This window comes from Pongo pygmaeus, chromosome X (genome assembly GCF_028885625.2).
Source record: "Pongo pygmaeus isolate AG05252 chromosome X, NHGRI_mPonPyg2-v2.0_pri, whole genome shotgun sequence".
In the NCBI taxonomy this organism is placed as follows: domain Eukaryota; kingdom Metazoa; phylum Chordata; class Mammalia; order Primates; family Hominidae; genus Pongo; species Pongo pygmaeus.
In genome coordinates, this window is record NC_072396.2 from 105,063,130 (window position 1) to 105,082,964 (window position 19,835).

A 19,835-nucleotide genomic window follows, 5' to 3' on the forward strand; every position below is an offset into this window, starting at 1 on the left:
ACTAACGAGCAAAATATCCAGCTAACATCATAATGACAGGATCAAATGCACACATAACAATATTAACTTTAAATGTAAATGGACTAAATGCTCCAATTAAAAGACACAGACTGGCAAATTGGATAAAGAGTCAAGACCCATCAGTGTGCTGTATTCAGGAAACCCATCTCACGTGCAGAGACACACATAGGCTCAAAATAAAAGGATGGAGGAAGATCTACCAAGCAAATGGAAAACAAAAAAAGGCAGGGGTTGCAATCCTAGTCTCTGATAAAACAGACTTTAAACCAACAAAGATCAAAAGAGACAAAGAAGGCCATTACATAATGGTAAAGAGATTAATTCAACAAGAAGAGCTAACTATTCTAAATACATATGCACCCAATACAGGAGCACCCAGATTCATAAAGCAAGTCCTGAGTGACCTACAAAGAGACTTAGACTCCCACACATTAATAATGGGAGACTTTAACACCCCACTGTCAACATTAGACAGATCAACGAGACAGAAAGTCAACAAGGATACCCAGGAATTGAACTCAGCTCTGCACCAAGCGGACCTAATAGACATCTACAGAACTCTCCACCCCAAATCAACAGAATATACATTTTTTTCAGCACCACACCACACCTATTCCAAAATTGACCATATACTTGGAAGTAAAGCTCTCCTCAATAAATGTAAAAGAACAGAAATTGTAACAAACTGTCTCTCAGATCACAGTGCAATCAAGCTAGAACTCAGGATTAAAAATCTCACTCAAAACCGCTCAACTACGTGGAAACTGAACAACCTGCTCCTGAATGACTACTGGGTACATAATGAAATGAAGGCAGAAATAAAGATGTTCTTTGAAACCAACGAGAACCAAGACACAACATACCAGAATCTCTGGGATGCATTCAAAGCAGTGTGTAGAGGGAAATTTATAGCACTAAATGCCCACAAGAGAAAGCAGGAAAGATCCAAAATTGACACCCTAACATCACAATTAAAAGAACTAGAAAAGCAAGAGCAAACACATTCAAAAGCTAGCAGAAGGCAAGAAATAACTAAAATCAGAGCAGAACTGAAGAAAATACAGACACAAAAAACCCTTCAAAAAATTAATGAATCCAGGAGCTGGTTTTTTGAAAGGATCAACAAAATTGATAGACCGCTAGCAAGATTAATAAAGAAAAAAAGAGAGAAGAATCAAATAGATGCAATAAAAAATGATAAAGGGGATATCACCACCGATCCCACAGAAATACAAACTACCATCAGAGAATATTACAAACACCTCTATGCAAATAAACTAGAAAATCTAGAAGAAATGGATAAATTCCTCAACACATACACCCTCCCAAGACTAAACCAGGAAGAAGTTGAATCTCTGAATAGACCAATAACAGGAGCTGAAATTGTGGCAATAATCAATAGCTTACCAACCAAAAAAAGTCCAGGACCAGATGGGTTCACAGCCGAATTCTACCAGAGGTACAAGGAGGAGCTGGTACCATTCCTTCTGAAACTATTCCAATCAATAGAAAAAGAGGGAATCCTCCCTAACTCATTTTATGAGGCCAGCATCATCCTGATACCAAAGCCTGGCAGAGACACAACAAAAAAAGAGAATTTTAGACCAATATCCTTGATGAACATTGATGCAAAAATCCTCAATAAAATACTGGCAAACAGAATCCAGCAGCACATCAAAAAGCTTATCCACCATGATCAAGTGGGCTTCATCCCTGGGATGCAAGGCTGGTTCAATATACGCAAATCAATAAATGTAATCCAGCATATAAACAGAACCAAAGACAAAAACCATATGATTATCTCAATAGATGCAGAAAAGGCCTTTGACAAAATTCAACAACCCTTCATGCTAAAAACTCTCAATAAATTAGGAATTGATGGGACATATCTCAAAATAATAAGAGCTATTTATGACAAACCCACAGCCAATATCATACTGAATGGGCAAAAACTGGAAGCATTCCCTTTGAAAACTGGCACAAGACAGGGATGCCCTCTCTCACCACTTCTATTCAACACAGTGTTGGAAGTTCTGGCCAGGGCAATTAGGCAGGAGAAGGAAATCAAGGGTATTCAATTAGGAAAAGAGGAAGTCAAATTGTCCCTGTTTGCAGATGACATGATAGTATATTTAGAAAACCCCATTGTCTCAGCCCAAAATCTCCTTAAGCTGATAAGCAACTTCAGCAAAGTCTCAGGATACAAAATCAATGTGCAAAAATCACAAGCATTCTTATACATCAATAACAGACAAACAGAGAGCCAAATCATGAGTGAACTCCCATTCACAATTGCTTCAAAGAGAATAAAATACCTAGGAATCCAACTTACAAGGGATGTGAAAGACCTCTTCAAGGAGAACTACAAACCACTGCTCAAGGAAATAAAAGAGGATACAAATAAATGGAAGAACATTCCATGCTCATGGGTAGGAAGAATCAATATCATGAAAATGGCCATCCTTCCCAAGGTAATTTACAGATTCAATGCCATCCCCATCAAGCTACCAATGACTTTCTTCACAGAATTGGAAAAAACTACTTTAAAGTTCATATGGAACCAAAAAAGAGCCCGCATCGCCAAGTCAATCCTAAGCCAAAAGAACAAAGGTGGAGGCATCACACTACCTGACTTCAAACTATACTACAAGGCTACAGTAACCAAAACAGCGTGGTACTGGTACCAAAACAGAGATATAGATCAATGGAACAGAACAGAGCCGTCAGAAATAATGCCACATATCTACAAGTATCTGATCTTTGACAAACCTGACAAAAACAAGAAATGGGGAAAGGATTCCCTATTTAATAAATGGTGCTGGGAAAACTGGCTAGCCATATGTAGAAAGCTGAAACTGGATCCCTTCCTTACACCTTATACAAAAATCAATTCAAGATGGATTAAAGACTTAAATGTTAGACCTAAAACCATAAAAACCCTAGAAGAAAACCTAGGCATTACCATTCAGGACATAGGCATGGGCAAGGACTTCATGTCTAAAACACCAAAAGCAATGGCAACAAAAGCCAAAATTGACAAATGGGATCTAATTAAACTCAAGAGCTTCTGCACAGCAAAAGAAACTACCATCAGAGTGAACAGGCAACCTACAAAATGGGAGAAAATTTTCGCAACCTACTCATCTGACAAAGGGCTAATATCCAGAATCTACAATGAACTCCAACAAATTTACAAGAAAAAAACAAACAACCCCATCAAAAAGTGGGCGAAGGACATGAACAGACACTTCTCAAAAGAAGACATTTATGCAGCCAAAAGACACATGAAAAAATGCTCACCATCACTGGCCATCAGAGAAATGCAAATCAAAACCACAATGAGATACCATCTCACACCAGTTAGAATGGCAATCATTAAAAAGTCAGGAAACAACAGGTGCTGGACAGGATGTGGAGAAATAGGAACACTTTTACACTGTTGGTGGGATTGTAAACTAGTTCAACCCTTGTGGAAGTCAGTGTGGCGATTCCTCAGGGATCTAGAACTAGAAATTCCATTCGACCCAGCCATCCCATTACTGGGTATATACCCAAAGGACTATAAATCATGCTGCTATAAAGACACATGCACACGTATGTTTATTGCGGCATTATTCACAATAGCAAAGACTTGGAACCAACCCAAATGTCCAACAATGATAGACTGGATTAAGAAAATGTGGCACATATACACCATGGAATACTATGCAGCCATAAAAAATGATGAGTTCACGTCCTTTGTAGGGACATGGATGAAATTGGAAATCATCATTCTCAGTAAACTATCGCAAGAACAAAAAACCAAACACCGCATATTCTCACTCATAGGTGGGAATTGAACAATGAGAACACATGGACACAGGAAGGGGAACATCACACTTCGGGGACTGTTGTGGGTTGGGGGGAGGGGGGAGGGATAGCATTGGGAGATATACCTAATGCTAGATGACGAGTTGGTGGGTGCAGCGCACCAGCATGGCACATGTATACATATGTAACTTACCTGCACATTGCGCACATGTACCATAAAACCTAAAGTATAATAATAATAATAATAATAATAATAATAATAAAAGAAAAAAAAAACGAAAAAAAAAAAAAATCTCAGAAGATGGACAGCAGAGTGAAGTGACAAGTGACTTAGCAAGGTGAAGGAAGCCACATCTGGAGTGACCACAGAGGGGGACCTGATAAATCAAAAGGCTTATCTGCTCTACACAATCCTGGTAAGGCTCACACCTAAAGGTGCAAAATACTGCAGGAAGCTGAGATGGGGTAAGATGCATGACTAAACTCAGGGTTTGGCTAAAAAGTCTAGATGCAAAACTGGCAAATGTTGGCCAGGTGCGGTGGCTCACACCTGTAATCCCATCACTTTGGGAGGCTGAGGAGGGTAGATCATTTGAGGTCAGGAGTTTGAGAACAGCCTGGCCAACATGGTGAAACCCCGTCCCTACTAAAAATACAAAAGTTAGCTAGGCACAGTGGCACGTGCCTATAGTCCCAGCTACTTGGGAGGCTGAGGCACGAGAATCGCTTGAACCCAGGACGTGGAGGTTGCAGTGAGCCAAGATCACACCAGTACACTCCATCCAGCCTGGGCGACAGAGTGAGACTTTGTCTCAAACAAACAAACAAAAACTGGCAAATGTCTTCATCCTACCAAAAACTTCCATCTTCCTCTACCAGGAGACTGAAGATGTTTTTCTCAGGAGAAACTGAACCCATCAAAGTTCAGAACTTGGAGATACCAGGCACATTGATGGTGGCAGAGAGATGGAAGCAGGAAAAGCCTATATAGATCTGTATTCTTTTTTTTTTTTTTTTTTCAGATGGAGTCTCGCTGTGTCGCCCAGGCTGGAGTGCAGTGGTGCGAACTCGGCTCATTGCAACCTCCACCTCCCGGGTTCAAGCGATTCTGCCTCAGCCTCCCAAGAATCTGGGACTATAGGTGCCTGCCATTGTGCCTGGCTATTTTTTGTAGTTTTAGTAGAGATGGGGTTTCACCATGTTGGTCAGGCTAGTCTCAAACTCCTGACCTTGTGATCTGCCCGCCTCGGGCTCCCAAAGTGCTGGGATTACAGGCGTGAGCCACCACATCGAGCATAAATCTGCATTCTTAATGCTGTGAGATCTGGGCCCCTTTCTATACCTCATTCCAGAAGGCCAGCAGCCAGGCAGGAGATTTGGATATAATTCTTTGTAGGAACTGAATAACCCCAGAGAAAATAACTCAAGAGACAGAGACATGGAAGACTTGTCCGCAATCACCAGCAGTAAATCCAAGAATCAGTAAACCCACTCAAGATGAACTATTAACTGGTCAAAGCCCATTTTTTTTTTTTTTTTGACACAGGGTCTTGCTCTATCGCCCAGTTTGGAGTGCAGTGGCACCATCTAAGCTCACTGAAGCCTTGACCTGCTGGGTTCAAGCAATCCCCCTGTCTCAGCCCTGCAAGGAGCTGGGACTACAGGTGAGTGCCACCACCCTCATCTAATTTTTTTTGTATTTTTAGTAAAGACAGGGTTTTGCCATGTTGCCCAGGCTGGTCTTGAACTCTTAAACTCAAGTGATCCACCCACTTCGCACGCCCAAACTGCTAGGATTACAGGCATGAGCCACCACACTGGTCCTAAGGCCTCACTCTTAAATATGAACAGCCAGCCAAGTATTACCAGCTATTTGGTTAACACCTCCATTATAAAAGACAATGCCCAAAACAAATACACAGGAAAAAAATCCAGAAGAAAACAGACAGTTCAAACAGGAAAAAAAGCAAATAGAGGCTGGGCACGGTGGCTCACGCCTGTAATGCTAACACTTTGGGAAGCAAAGGTGGGCAGATCACCTGAGGTCAGCAGTTCGAGACCAGTCTGGCCAACGTGGCAAAAACCCATCTCTATTAAAAACAAAAAAATTAGCTGGGCGTGGTGGCACGTGCCTGTAATCTCAGCTACTTGGGAGGCTGAGGCAGGAGAATTGCCTGAACTTGGGAGGCAGAGGTTGCAGTGAGCCAAGATTGCACCATTGCACTCCAGCCTGGGCAACAGGAGCAAAACTCTGTCGTAGGAAAAAAAAAAAGCAAATAGAAATATAAGTTAATGTTACATTACTAAAAAAGAACAGAATGCTATATGAAAGGAGCAATTAGAGAACAAGAAAAACCTTTTGAAAATTAAAGACACAATGATAGAGACAAATTCAATAAAGCTGTTGGTATGTAGGTCAATAAAATTTCACAAAAAGAACAAAAAGGCAAAGAGATGAAAAACAGGAAAGAAATGAGCGGAAGATGACAGAAGCAATCCATAAGGTCCCCAAATCTAATAGGAAGAATAGAGAGCACATAGAAAATGAGGGAGAGGGGGCCGGGGGTGCCTATAATCCCAGCACTTTGAGAGGACAAGGTGGGTAGATCATTTGAGGTCAGGAGTTCGAGACCACTCATGCCAACCTGGTGAAATCCCGTCTCTGCTAAAAATACAAAAATTAGCCAAGCGTGGTGGCAGGCACCTGTAATCTGAGCTACTCAGGAGGCTGAGGCAGGAGAATCACTTGAACACAGGAGGCAGAGGTTGCAGTGAGCTGAGATCACGCCATTGCACTCCAGCCTGGGCAACAGAGAGACCCCTCTCAAAAAAAAAAAAAAAATCAGGGAGAGGGGCTGGGCGCAGTGGCTCACACCTGTAATCCCAGCACTTTGGGAGGCCGAGGTGGGCAGATCACGAGGTCAGGAGATCGAGACCATCCTGGCTAACACTGTGAAATCCCGTCTCTACTAAAAATACAAAAAATTAGCTAGGCATGGTGGCACGCGCCTGTAATTCCAGCTACTCGGGAAGCTGAGGCAGGAGAATTGCTTGAACCCGGGAGGCAGAGGTAGCAGTGAGCCAAGTTCACACTACTGTACTCCAGCCTGGGCAACAGAGTGAGACTCTGTCTCAAATAAATAAATAAATAAATAAAATAAAATACAAAAAAAATTAGCTGGGCGTGGTGGCTGGTGCCTGTAATCCCAGCTACTCAAGAGGCTGAGGCAGGAGAATCACTTGAACCCGGGAGGTGGAGGTTGCAGTGAGCCAAGATCACACCATTACACTCCAGCCTGGGCAAAAAGACTGAAACTCCATCTCAAAAAAAAAAAAAAAAAAAGACTAGAGACCAGCAAAAGAAGCCCCAGGATAACAGCCATGCAGAAGACAGGCTGGACCTAGGATGGCAGACTCCAGGAAAAAGGTCTTCAGGGAAAAACTTCAACTGAAGCTTTTGAGATATGGAAAATATTGATGAATATCTGACAGATCTTATAAAGCACTTGGGAAGAAATTGGCGGCCAGGCACGGTGGCTCACGCCTGTAGAACCAACACTTTGGGAGGCCAAGGTAGACGAATCACCTGAGGTCAGGAGTTCAAGACCAGCCTGGCCAACATGGTGAAACCCCATCTCTACTAAAATTACAAAAATTAGCTGGGAGTGGTGGCGGGCCCCTATAATCCCAGCTACTTGGGAGGCTGAGGCAGGAGAATTGCTTGAACCCAGGGGGCGGAGATTGCAGTGAGCCAAGACCGCACCATTGTAATCCAGCCTGGGCGACAAGAGCAAAACTCCAGGTCAAAAAAAAAAAAAAAGAAAAGAAATTAGCAATCGGCTTACAGAAAATGAAGGAGGCTGGGTACGGTGGCTCACACCTGTAATCCCAGCACTTTGGGAGGGCGAGGCGGGTGGATCACCTGAGGTCAGAAGTTTGAGACCAGCCTGGCTAACATGGCAAAACCTTGTCTCTACTAAAAATACAAAAATGGGCCAGGTGTGGTGGCGTGTGCCTGTAATCCCAGCTACCGGGGAGGCTGAGGCAGGAGAATCACTGGAACTTGGGGGTGGAGGCTGCAGTGATCCAAGATCTCGCCACTGCACTACAGCCGGGGCAACAGAGCGAGACTCCATATACAAAAAAATAAAGAAAGAGAAGAAAGAAAACAAAGCAAATGGGAAAATGAGGTAATTATTCATGCCAATAAAAACAAAAAGATACAGAATACATTATACTATTAATATGTAGGACTATGCAACTATTAAAAAGTCAAGTATACTATTCTGTGAAAAAAAAATCAAGATGCAGAACAATGTCTATAGTAGGCAGCCTTTTAACTATGAAAGTGGGGAAGATACAAATATCTATTAACATTTTCTTTTTTTTTTTTTGAGACAGAGTTTCACTCTTGTTGCCCAGGCTGGAGTACAACGGCATGATCTTGGCTCACCGCAACCTCCGCCTCCCGGGTTCAAGCGATTCTCCTGCCTCAACCTCCCAAGTAGCTGGGATTACAGGTATGTACCACCACATCCGGCTAATTTTGTATTTTTAGTAGAGACAGGGTTTCTCCATGTTGGTCAGGCTGGTCTCGAACTCCTGCCCTCAGGTGATCTGGCCGCCTCGGCCTCCCAAAATGCTGAGATTACAGGCGTGAGCCACTGTGCCTGGCCTACATTTTTTTTTTTTTTTTTTGAGACATGGTCTCGCTCTGTCACCCAGGCTGGAGTGCAATGGTGCGATCTCGGCTCACTGCAACCTCTGCCTCCCAGGTTCTAGCGATTCTCATACCTCAGCCTCCTGAGTAGCTAGGACTACAGGCGTGTGCCACTACGCTCGGCTAATTTTTATACTTTTAGTAGAGATGGGGTTTAGCCATGTTGGCCAGGCTGGTCTCGAACTCCTGACCTCAAGTGATCCACCTGCCTTAACCTCCCAAAGTGCTGGGATTACAGGCATGAGCCACCATGCCTGGCCTACATTTTCTGAAATCAGCAAAAATAAAAAAAAAAATCTTACCCATGACAGGGAGGGAACTGGGTAGAGGGGTCAGAGGTGAAAGCTAGACCTCCCTGAATATACCTTTATTTTGTAGACTTGATTTTGGAACCTAGTAAATATTTTTTAAAAGTATAAAACAAAATTTAAATTTAAAAAAATCTGTAAAATTTGAAAGCAAAATGGAAAAAAAAAGAACCTGTGTATCAAGTATCCAGTTAGTGGCTTAACTACAAAGAGTGGAATTATTTCAAGGGACACAGTAATTTGACATAAAGAACTAGAAAGAGACCAGGCGCAGTGGCTCACACCTGTAATCCCAGCACTTTGGGAGGCCGAGGTGGGTGGATCACTTGAGGTCAGGAGTTCAAGACCAGACTGGCCAACATGGTGAAAACCCACCTCTACTAAAAATTCAAAAAGTAGCTGGGTGTGGTGGCATGGGCCGGTAGTCCCAGCTACTTGGGAGGCTGAGGCATGAGAATTGCTCAAACCCAGGAGACGGAGGTTGCAGTGAGCTGAGATCATGCCTCTGCACTCCAGCCTGGGCAACAGAATGAGACTGTCTCAAAAAATAAAAAATAAAAAATAAGTGTCTCAGAGGTCAGGCATGGTAGCTCATGCCTATAATCCCAGCATACTCTGGGATACAGAAGGTGGCAGAATTGCTTGAGGCCAGGAATTCGAGACCAGCCTGCACAACATGGCAAGACCTCATCCAAGAAAGAAAGAAAGAAAAAAATGTATCAGAGGCCAAGCTCATGATGTACTACCTTATCACCACTTCACCTCATATTCCTCAATTCTGTTCTGCTGAAAACATTAGCCTTCCAAATACTTCAGACACCTGACACTTGCTATAGTACCCTCATCAGCACTTCCTCCTAATACATCCCTACTATGAAAAAGTCCTTAGATGCCTGACCTTTACAAAAATGGACACAGTTCTCGCTTCCCTCTCCACTCTCTCTGAAATGAAAACCTAGCAATGTTTTCTCCATAGTTAGAAGGTATGCTTTCAGTACAGAGCCCCTCCTTCCCTCTAGCACTAGAATTGGCTCTATTATCAAAATGTCAGGGATGTTGCTGTTGTAGACTACAATGCCCCAGGTCATTCTCAACCAGCTCTTGTTCCATTTTACCTGTGCCACTTGACTGTGCTTCTCAGGGATGTTTTTCAGATGATTAGACTGCACGCAGACCATGTTCCCATCTATGGAAAGAAAAATAATTTACATGGTTTTATTCTTAAAAGATTATTTAAAAGAAAATGCCTGGCAACTCAAACTTCTATCGTCAAAGTGGGATATGTAGACATGAAGAAGCAAATACAATCTCATGGCCACTTTTCAGAGAAAACCTAATTATTTCCTGGTCTAGCCATTAAGCAGCTAATTATTTATGAAGCTACTCCTCAATATTTTCTCTCACGCCACAAATGCGCTATATGACAACGTCTGTTTTCTGTTCAGATTTTAAGAGGGAAATAAAATGTAATGGGTTTTATTTTTCTATTACTGAATAACAGAACACTGACGTCACATAGTCATTTAATTCAGCACACAGGAGGGAAAAAAGCCAAGTGCATGCCCTAACAAACTGTAGTTTAAGGCATATGGATATTAAACTGTGTGACTAATATCAAATGATGATATTTCAAGTGGATTTATTGAAAATGGGCAAACACAAAGCTCAGGAATGGGCCAAGCACAGTGGCTCATGCCTGTAATCCCAGTACTTGGGGAGGCTAAGGCGAGTGGATCACCTGAGGTCAGGAGTTCAAGACCAGCCTGGCCAACATAGCGAAACCCCGTCTTTACCAAAAATACAAAAATTAGCTGGGTGTGGTGGTGCATGCCTGTAATCCCAGCTACTCAGAGGCTGAGACAGAAGAATCACTTGAACCCGGGAGGCGGAGGTTGCAGTGAGCCGAGATCACGCCACTGCACTCCAGCCTGGGTGACAGTGCGAGACTCCATCTCAAAAAAAAAAGAAAGCTCAGGAATGGAATCTGGGAACGGATAACTGAAAGTAAGTCTCAGAAATATGCCACCATGATTCCCCTCACCGATACACACCTCCCCTACCAATTCTTTTAAGGTAGATTTACCACAGAAATAATTTTCAGAGATATGGGGATGTGAAATAGGAAGACAACTAACAAGGAGATTGCTCCCACTGCAGAAAGCAGCATAAAATGATGATGACAACAATGATGATGAGACAGCAGCAGCAACAACACCAGCATTTACTAAGTGTTTACTAGGTATCAGGCATATATAGCTTTTAGAGGAAGAAAGGGCGAGGGTTGCGTTTTCTATCACTGTGTTACAATGACTACCCATCAGAAGTATCCATAATCAACCTTGTGATCACGTTCTGCATCAAAGACTTCCAATTTAATTTTCTTCTTTAAGGCCACCGTATTTTCCACTTCTACTGACACTTCTCTGCGCCCTTTCATTCCTCTTCAGTCTTTGGTTTATACGACCTTCAACTGACCTCTCCAAGTTCCCAGGTAGAACCCCACAGTCTTTGGATTGCCATCTGGACCTCGGTTCACAGAGAAGGTGGACTTATTTCGGTAACCATTGATGACAGGCTGGAGAGGGCAGAAGGACAGGAGGGGGATGAGAGGTCAAATGAAACCAAGGAAGATAACAATAAAGGGAAAGCAGGAATGTTCTCTGGATGAGGACAAATAAGGTTTGCTTGGAGGGTATGGCATATGTGAAATTCTATGGCTAAGAAGATCAAGACAGTCCATAGAAGGCGAGTTCCAATCTTGCCATAAAGCAGGAGTCAACAAACTACTTATGTCAAGAGCCAAAGAGTAAATAATTTAGGGCTTTGCAGGCCATATGGTCGCTGTTGCAACTACTCAACTCTGCCATCATAGTGCAAAAGCAGCCATAGGCAATACATAAACAAGTGAGCTTGGCTGTGTTCCAATAAAACTTTATTTACAAAAATCAGGCAGCAAGACAGAATTGGCCTAAAAGCTGTAGTCTGCTAACCCCTGCCATAAATTAAATTCCACTCCTCTGTGGCCACATTAGAAAGGTTTCCAATGTTACATGGGAAAATTGTGTGGGGATGGCAGGGAGAAAGGTTTCCAAAGTTTGGAACGTTTCTAAGGAGGTAATAGTGGAGTTGTTGATACAACGGACTCTCTATCAGATAGACCTGAGCGTGAATCTCAGCTCTGGCCCTTTCTAAATGTGTGTCCTGGGCAAATTACTAAATCTCTCTGGGCCTCAAGGTCTTCATCTATAAAATGATAGTATCTACCCCTCCAGGTTATTATAAACAGTAAAATGTGACAATGATGCATGATAATCATTTAGCATAGGGCCTGGTCCCTAGCAAGTACCCAGTAAATATCAGCTAATGTTATTAGCACTAAGGGGCCTTAATAGATAAGGAATAGGGAGATGGGGGCTTACAGAGGGTATAATAGGATGGAGAAGACAAGAGAGCCTCTCAGATTTGGGTACAGCCGTTGTCACACTGACTCCATTGAGCATTTGGATATAAGACTCTAGTCTTTGTAAAATTTTCTTCTGAGCTGCAAATTTCACCTGCAATAGAATATAAGCAATGAAACGAAATACTGGCTGGGCATGGTGGCTCACGCCTGTAATCCCAGCACTTTGGGAGGTCGAGGTGGACGGATCACCTGAGGTTAGGAGTTTGAGAGCAGCCTGACCAACATGAAGAAATCCCATCTCTATTAAAAATACAAAAATTAGAGGGGCGTGGTTGTGCATGCCTGTAATCCCAGCTACTCGGGAGGCTGAGGCAGGAGATTCGCTTGAACCCAGGAGGCAGAGGTTGTGGTGAGCTGAGATCACACCATTGCACTACTCCAGCCTGGCCAACAAGAGCGAAACTCCGTCTCAAAAAAAAAAAAAAAAAAAAAGACATGAAATACTTTTGTAGCTTCACCGCAAAGAATGAAAAACAAACAGGACAAAAGAAGAGTGTCCCACAGATTCTTGGCTCATGGTCTTAACAGATGAGGAACCCAGAATGAAGTAACAAAAACAGACCTAAAAAGGTAATGAGGAAAGGTCAAGAATGAGCTCTTGTGTAAGCTCATCATTTTATCTGACCTTTCAGACTGAACACTCAAGGTATATGTCAGTTCTGCCCAGCAGAGCTTTCCACAATGGAAATGTTCTATTTGCACTGTGTTCTACGTATACAGTAGCCACTAGCCATATGTGGTTACTGAGCAATTGAAATGTGGTCAGTGGGAATGAAGAACTAAATTTTAAAAAAATTTTTTTTAGAGAGAGTGTCTCACTCCCGTCACCCAATCTGGAATGCAGTAGTAAGATCTTGGTTCATTGCAGCCTTGATTTCCCAAGCTCAGGTGATCCTCCCACTTCAGCCTCCCAAGTAGCTGGGACTACAGGTACACACCACCATACCTGGCTAATTTTTTGTATTTTTAGTAGAGATGGGGTTTCGTTATGTTGCCCAGGCTGGTCTCAAACTCCTGGGCTTAAGCGATCCACCTGCCTCAGCCTCCCAAAGTGATAGGATTACAGGGGTGAGCCACCATGCCTGGCCTAAATTTTTTGTTTTTTTGTTTTTTTGAGACGGAGTCTCACTTTGTCACCCAGGCTGGAGTGCAGTGGTGAGATCTCCACTCACCTGGAACCTCCGCCTCCCAGGTTCAAACGATTCTCCTGCCTCAGCCCCTCGAGTAGCTGGGATTACAGGTGCATGCCACCACACCTGGCTAATTTTTTTGTATTTTTAGTAGAGATGGGGTTTCACCATGTTAGCCAGGATGGTCTCGGATCTCCTGACCTCATGATCCGCCCGCCTCAGCCTTCCAAAGTGCTGGGATTACAGGCATGAGCCACCGCGCCTGGCCCTAAATTTTTAATCTTAATTTTAATTAACTTACAGAGTCAGCCCTGCTATAACATGACATAAGTGTTCCTATAGCACACTATGCAAAATCACTCACAAAAAGATCTCAAGGCTCATGGGAAAAACAGGATTAGGCATACAACATTCCAAAACTTTATCAATAACACCCACAGAAAAGATTAAGAACCTAATAAAAACAGCAGCACTGTTTTGTACATGGCAAGTGGTTAAGAAATATGAATAGTAAGCTAGGCACGGTGGCTCACGCCTACAATCTCAACATTTTGGGAGTCTGAAGCAGGCGGATCACTTGCATCTAGGAGTTCAAGACCAGCCTGGGCAACATGGCAAAACTCTGTCTGTACAACAAATACAAAAAATTAGCCAGGCATAGTGGTAAATGCCTATAGTCCCAGCTACTAGGGAGGCTGAGGTGAGAGGATCCCTTGAGCCCTGGAGGCAGAGGTTGCAGTGAGCCATAATCACACCTCTGCATTCCAGCCAGGCAACAGAGTGAGACACTATCTAAAAAAAAAAAAAAAAAAAAGAAAGAAAAAAGAAACATGACTACTACAATAAGGATAACACTTTACCCTGACAATGACCTGAAGTTTGCTTATGGAAGTGGGTATCAGAAGAACTGCAGCTTGGGCCGGGTGCAGTGACTCACACCTGTAATCCCAGCATTTGGGGAGGCCAAGGCAGACAGATCACCTGAGGTCGGGAGTTCAAGACCAGCCTGGCCAACATGGTGAAACCCTGTTTCTACTAAAAATATAAAAATTAGCCTGGCATGGTGGCATGTACCTGTGGTCCCAGCTACTGGGGAGGCTGAGGCAGGAGAATCACTTGAACCCGGGAGGCAGAGGTTGCAGTGAGCTGAGATCACACCACTGCACTCCAGCCTGGGCAACAGAGCCAGACTGTATTTAAAAAAAAAAAAAAAAAAAAGAATTGTAGCTTGGAGTTATCATGAAGTCATAAAAAGAGGGCTATGTGAGTCAGATGGAAAGTTCTAACACCAGATGTGGATGGGTATGGCTCATAACAAACACACTGGGGGAACTGAGGGAGCTGGTAGATGTTTGAGGTGTGTGCATGCATTCATTTTTATATGTTCTTAAATAGTTCGGTTCAGCTGAGTATGGTCTCCTTTCATCTAGCGTTTCTTATGGACAAAATTATTTCTAAGTAAACATGAAATTTGCATTATGCTCAAATTTTCCCTAATATGTCAATTAGTTAGAACAAATTTCTCTTTTCTAAATAAGCAGTAGAGCTTATTTAGAATTAAGCAGTAGAATTGGCTGTATTCAAATTTAAATTGCCACATATGGCCACTGGCTACCATGTTGGAAAGCACAGCTACATGTGAAACAGCAAGAGCACTGCCACTCACATACACAGAGCTATAAGTATAACAAAAACGCAAGGAAGAGAGGAAACAGACATTTGGATCTATGGGTCTAGAGTGAGGAAGATATAATTGGCCTAAAGTTCCAATTTTGGAGTCAATAGCATAATGAGTTTAAGAAGCTGCTTGGGATTCTGCGTAGAACTGTCCAGTCAAGGCCCGGCATGGTGGCTCACACCTGTAATCCCAGCACTTTGGGAGGCCAAGGCGGGCAGATCACCTGAGGTCAGGAGTTCAAGACCAGCCTGGCCAACATGGCCTATCTCTACTAAAAACAGAAAAATTAGCTGGGCATGGTGGCGCACGCTTGTAATCTCAGCCACTCAGAAGGCTGAGGCAGGAGAATTGCTTGAACCTGGGAGGTGGAGGTTGTAGTGAGCCGAGATTGCACCACTGAACTGCAGCCTGGGTGACAGAGTGAGACTCCATCTCAAAAAAACTTAAAATTAAAAATAAATAAATAAATAACTGCCCAATCAATCTTCCTACGAGTCCAGCACCATTCTCCTGGAAAGGAGGGGTAAAGACTTAGGCTGGGCACCTACCTTGAGCTGTTCTTCATAGCTCAACCTCCAGAGTGGTGTCACAACATCAGCCAGCCTTGAATACAATAATTCAAGCAATTCTTTAATTATATAAATATGTACTGAGTGCCTACTATGCATAAGTACTTTCAGAAAACCTAACTCTCATGCTCTCTAGGGAGATGGAGTCTGGGAGAAGATCCCATTTTGATGTTGTCTACTAACAAAGCAGAACAGATGAGGCAAACCTAATATAAGAAAAATCCAGATTTATCAGGAGGTAATTAATCATATTACAAAAGGCTTCACTGTTGGGTTTCTTTAAATAGCTTACCTTCCCAATGCTTTTAAAATATAATTTGATTTAGAAAATACATTTGTTGCATAAATGAGGTATATTTGTGCTTATATGGCTGCAATGGGACTACTCATCTCTAATCCATCTAATATCATTCTGGGTTCCTGGTTTTCAGCAAACCTGTCCTGGACTTATTAAAGACAAGGTCCCAGATTAGCATCTTCTTTCTGATAAAAACACACTCAAAGACAAAGAGAACGGTTTCTGCAACCCCAAAGCATTTCCACCAATATTCTTCAGACGTCCTCAAATTTGCCCTGGGTATCCTACCTCAGGTGGCCCCTCAAATCCTTGTAATGCTACATTAGTTACATTAGGAATACAGAATTTCAGTAGATGCACAGATTGAGACTTGCTAAGGAGAGAGGACATCAGCCTGGCCTTTACCTTTCCTGCCAGGAACCATCTAGTGGTCCAAGATGGCTTGGTTTCTTCTGACTTTTTTGTCCTTTCTGACACTTCGTGGCTATCACACGGGTGAAATCTCCCTTACATACTGTGCCCAGAAAGAGCTGTGACCATCCTGGTGGATTTCTGGCATACCAGGGAAGCAGTCCTGGTTTGGAGAAGAGACCCGCCATGGAGATGAAGTATCTGAGGCTGTGCAGTGGGACTCTTCTCTTAAGGCCTGCCATCCAAAGAACACACTGAAATCCACCTGCATGAAAGGTACACATACAGGGGTCGGGAAATGGAAGCACAACTATCAAACCCATTCATCCATTTATAAACCCTTATGGAACTCAAGCGCCTAGCAGAATGCTGGCACACAGCAGACAGTAAAAAGCAAGCCTGTTGAGCAGAACTGAATCACTGTATGCAAGGTATGTTTTGGTTCCTAAAATAAAGAGATGAGGAAAATATAGTCTCTGTCCTCCAGGAAAGAGTTCAAATCTCTGGATATATTTCTATGACAAATCTCTTTCCCTATTCCACCTTCCTAACCAACAGCCAATCAAGCAGCTAATATTTAGTAAGTGCTTACTATGTACAAGACATCATGCCACACTAGACACCAGAGGGGTTACAAAGGTTAAATCTAATTAAGGAGATTAAATGCTGACACAGGAAAAGACATTAGGAAATAACACAGTATGCTTGGTTCCTGATGAGTGCTCAGAAAAGGCTTCCCAGAGCAGGGAGGCATGGCGCTGAGTCTTTGTTTTTTAAGACAGTCTCATTCTGTCGCCCAGGCTGGGGTGCAGTGGCATGATCATGGCTCACTGCAGCCTTGACTTTCTAGGCTCAAGCAACCCTTCCACCTGAGCCATGCAAGTAGCTGAAACTACAGGTGTGCACTACCACACCATTCTTTTAATTTATAGTAGAGACAGCCAGGAGCAGTGGCTCACGCCTGTGATCCTAGCAGTTAGGGAGGCCGAGGCAGGTGAATCACCTGAGGTCAGGAGTTCGAGACCAGCCTGGCCAACATGGCAAAACCCCATCTCCACTAAAAATACAAAATTAGCTGGGTGTGGTGGTGCATGCCTGTGATCCCAGCTACTTGGGAGGCTGAGGCAGGAGAACTGCTTGAACCTGGGAGGCAGAGGTTGCAGTCAGCCGAGATTGTGCCATTGCACTCCAGCCTGGGCAACAGAAGCAGAAACTCTGTCTCAAAAAAAATAAATAAATAAGGTGGGGCGCGGTGGCTCACGCCTGTAATCCCAACACTTTGGAAGGCTGAGGCGGGCAGATCACGAGGTCAGGAGTTCGAGACCAGCCTGGCCAACATGGTGAAACCCCGTCTCTACTAAAAATACAAAAATTAGCCGGGGATGGTGGCACGTGCCTGTAGTCCCAGGTACTCAGGAGGCTGAGGCAGGAGAATCACTTGAACCTGGGAGGCAGAGGTTGCAGTGAGCCAAAATCGTGCCACTGCACTCCAGCCTGGACGTCAGAGTGAAACTCCACCTCAAATAACAAACAAACAAACATAGTAGAGACAAGGTCTTGCTATGTTGCCTAGACTGGCCTCAAACTCCTGGGCTTAAGTGATCCTCCCACCTAGGCCTCCCAAAGTGCTGGGATTACAGGTGTGAGCTGCCACGCCGAGCCAGAAACTGCGTCTTAAAGGATGGTGGAGAGATGAATTAGATGTTTGAAGGACAGCAGGGAGACCAGTCTGACTAAAACAGTAGTTCATTTTAAGGAATAGAGGCAATAGGCTGAAAAGTTAAGTCAAAGTGAGATTTAAAAGAATGTTCATGCCTGAATAAAACATGGACTTTATTGTGAAGGTAATAGTGAGATGACGGAGGCTTTATGTAGAGAATTAAAGATGAAATAAGGAGGCTAATAAAAAGCAAGTTTGGCTGGGTGCAGTAGCTCACACCTGTAATCCCAACACTTTGGGAGGCCAGGGTGGGCAGATCACAAGGTCAGGAATTCGAGACCAGACTGGCCAATATGGTGAAACCCTGTCTCTACTAAAAATACAATAATTAGCCAGGCGTGGCGGCAGGCACCTATAGTCCCAGCTACTCGGGAGGCTGAGGCAGGAGAGTCGCTTGAACCCAGGAGGCAGAGGTTGCAGTGAGCCAAGATCATGCCACTGCACTCCAGACTGAGTGACAGAGCGAGACTCCGTCTCAAAAAGAGAAAAAAAAAAAAAAAAAAGCAAGTTCATGTTTGAGACATATTGTGTTTAGAATGGTGGGGAAATATCCAAATGGAAATGTCTAGCAAGTAAGTAGAGAAGCAGTAGGATAAGTCGAGAGAGATGGCAGGGATACAGATTTCATTGAGTGTCTATAAGAAATACAAGCTGTAAGATGAAAAAGGGCTTTGAGGCCAAGCATGGTGGCTCATGCCTGTAATCCCAACACTTTGGGAGGCCAGGGCAGGCAGATCACAAGGTCAGGAGTTCCAGACCAGCCTGGCCAACATGGTGAAACCCCGTCTCTACTAAAAATACAAAAATTAGGACCGGGAGCGGTGGCTCATGCCTGTAATCCCAACACTTTGGGAGGCCGAGGCAGGTGGATCACGAGGTCAGGAGTTCGAGACCAGCCTGGCCAATATGGTGAAACCCCGTCTCTACCAAAAATACAAAAATTAGCTGGGCGTGGTGGCATGCACCTGTAGGCCCAGCTACTCGGTAGGCTGAGTTAGGAGAATTGCTTGAACCCAGGAGGCGGAGGTTGCAGTGAGCCGAGATCACGCCACTGCACTCCAGCCTGGGCGATAGAGTGAGACTCAATCTCAAAAAAAAAAAACCCTACAAAAATACAAAAATTAGCCAGGCATGTTGGCAAGTGCCTGTAACCCCAGCTACTTGGGAGGCTGAGGCAGGAGAATTGCTTGAACCTGGGAGGTGGAGGTTGCAATGAGCCAAGACTGTGCCATTGCACTCCAGCCTGGGCAACAAGAGCAAAACTCTGTCTCAAAAAAAAAAAAGGGGGGGTGGAGTGCTCATGTCTGTAATCCCAGCACTTTGAGTGGCTGAGGCAGGAGGATCAATTGAGCTCAGGAGTTTGAAACAAGCCTGAGCAATATAGTGAGACCCATCTCTTAAAAATAAAAAAGGGGGCTGGGCGCAGTGGCTCACGCCTGTAATCCCAGCACTTTGGGAGGCCAAGGCAGGCGAATCACCTGAGGTCGGGAGTTCAAGACCAGCCTAACCAACATGGAGAAACCCCGTCTCTACTAAAAATACAAAATTAGCTGGGCATGGTGGCACATGCTGAGGCAGGAGAATCGCTTGAACTCAGGAGGCGGAGGTTGTGGTGAGCCGAGATCACACCATTGCACCCCAGCCTGGGCAACAAGAAGGAAACTTCATCTCAAAAAAAAAAAAACAAAAAACAAAAAAACAGGCTGG

The 19,835-nt window shown here is 43.8% G+C and overlaps 1 protein-coding gene across 20 annotated transcripts in view; it reads right to left on the reverse strand.

Annotated features, from left to right (window-relative positions):
* Window positions 1-19,835, reverse strand: part of TRMT2B (tRNA methyltransferase 2 homolog B) — an 87,041-nt gene that overhangs the window by 60,574 nt on the left and 6,632 nt on the right. For 7 of the 20 annotated variants that reach the window (XR_008497100.2, XR_010125492.1, XM_054471691.2 and 4 more), the window contains exons 2-6: window positions 16,403-16,673; window positions 15,679-15,733; window positions 12,279-12,413; window positions 11,335-11,434; window positions 9,975-10,045 (exon numbers count right to left, since the gene is read on the reverse strand). Coding sequence is in view for 13 of the 20 variants with exons in the window: in XM_054471691.2 (XP_054327666.1) it covers window positions 9,975-10,045; window positions 11,335-11,434; window positions 12,279-12,413; window positions 15,679-15,733; window positions 16,403-16,650 (609 nt within the window). In the remaining 7 variants the exon portion in view is untranslated. The remainder of the gene's footprint in view (window positions 1-9,974; window positions 10,046-11,334; window positions 11,435-12,278; window positions 12,414-15,678; window positions 15,734-16,402; window positions 16,674-19,835) is intronic. The other 13 variants (XR_010125495.1, XR_010125494.1, XR_010125493.1 and 10 more) reach the window with 3 other exon arrangements.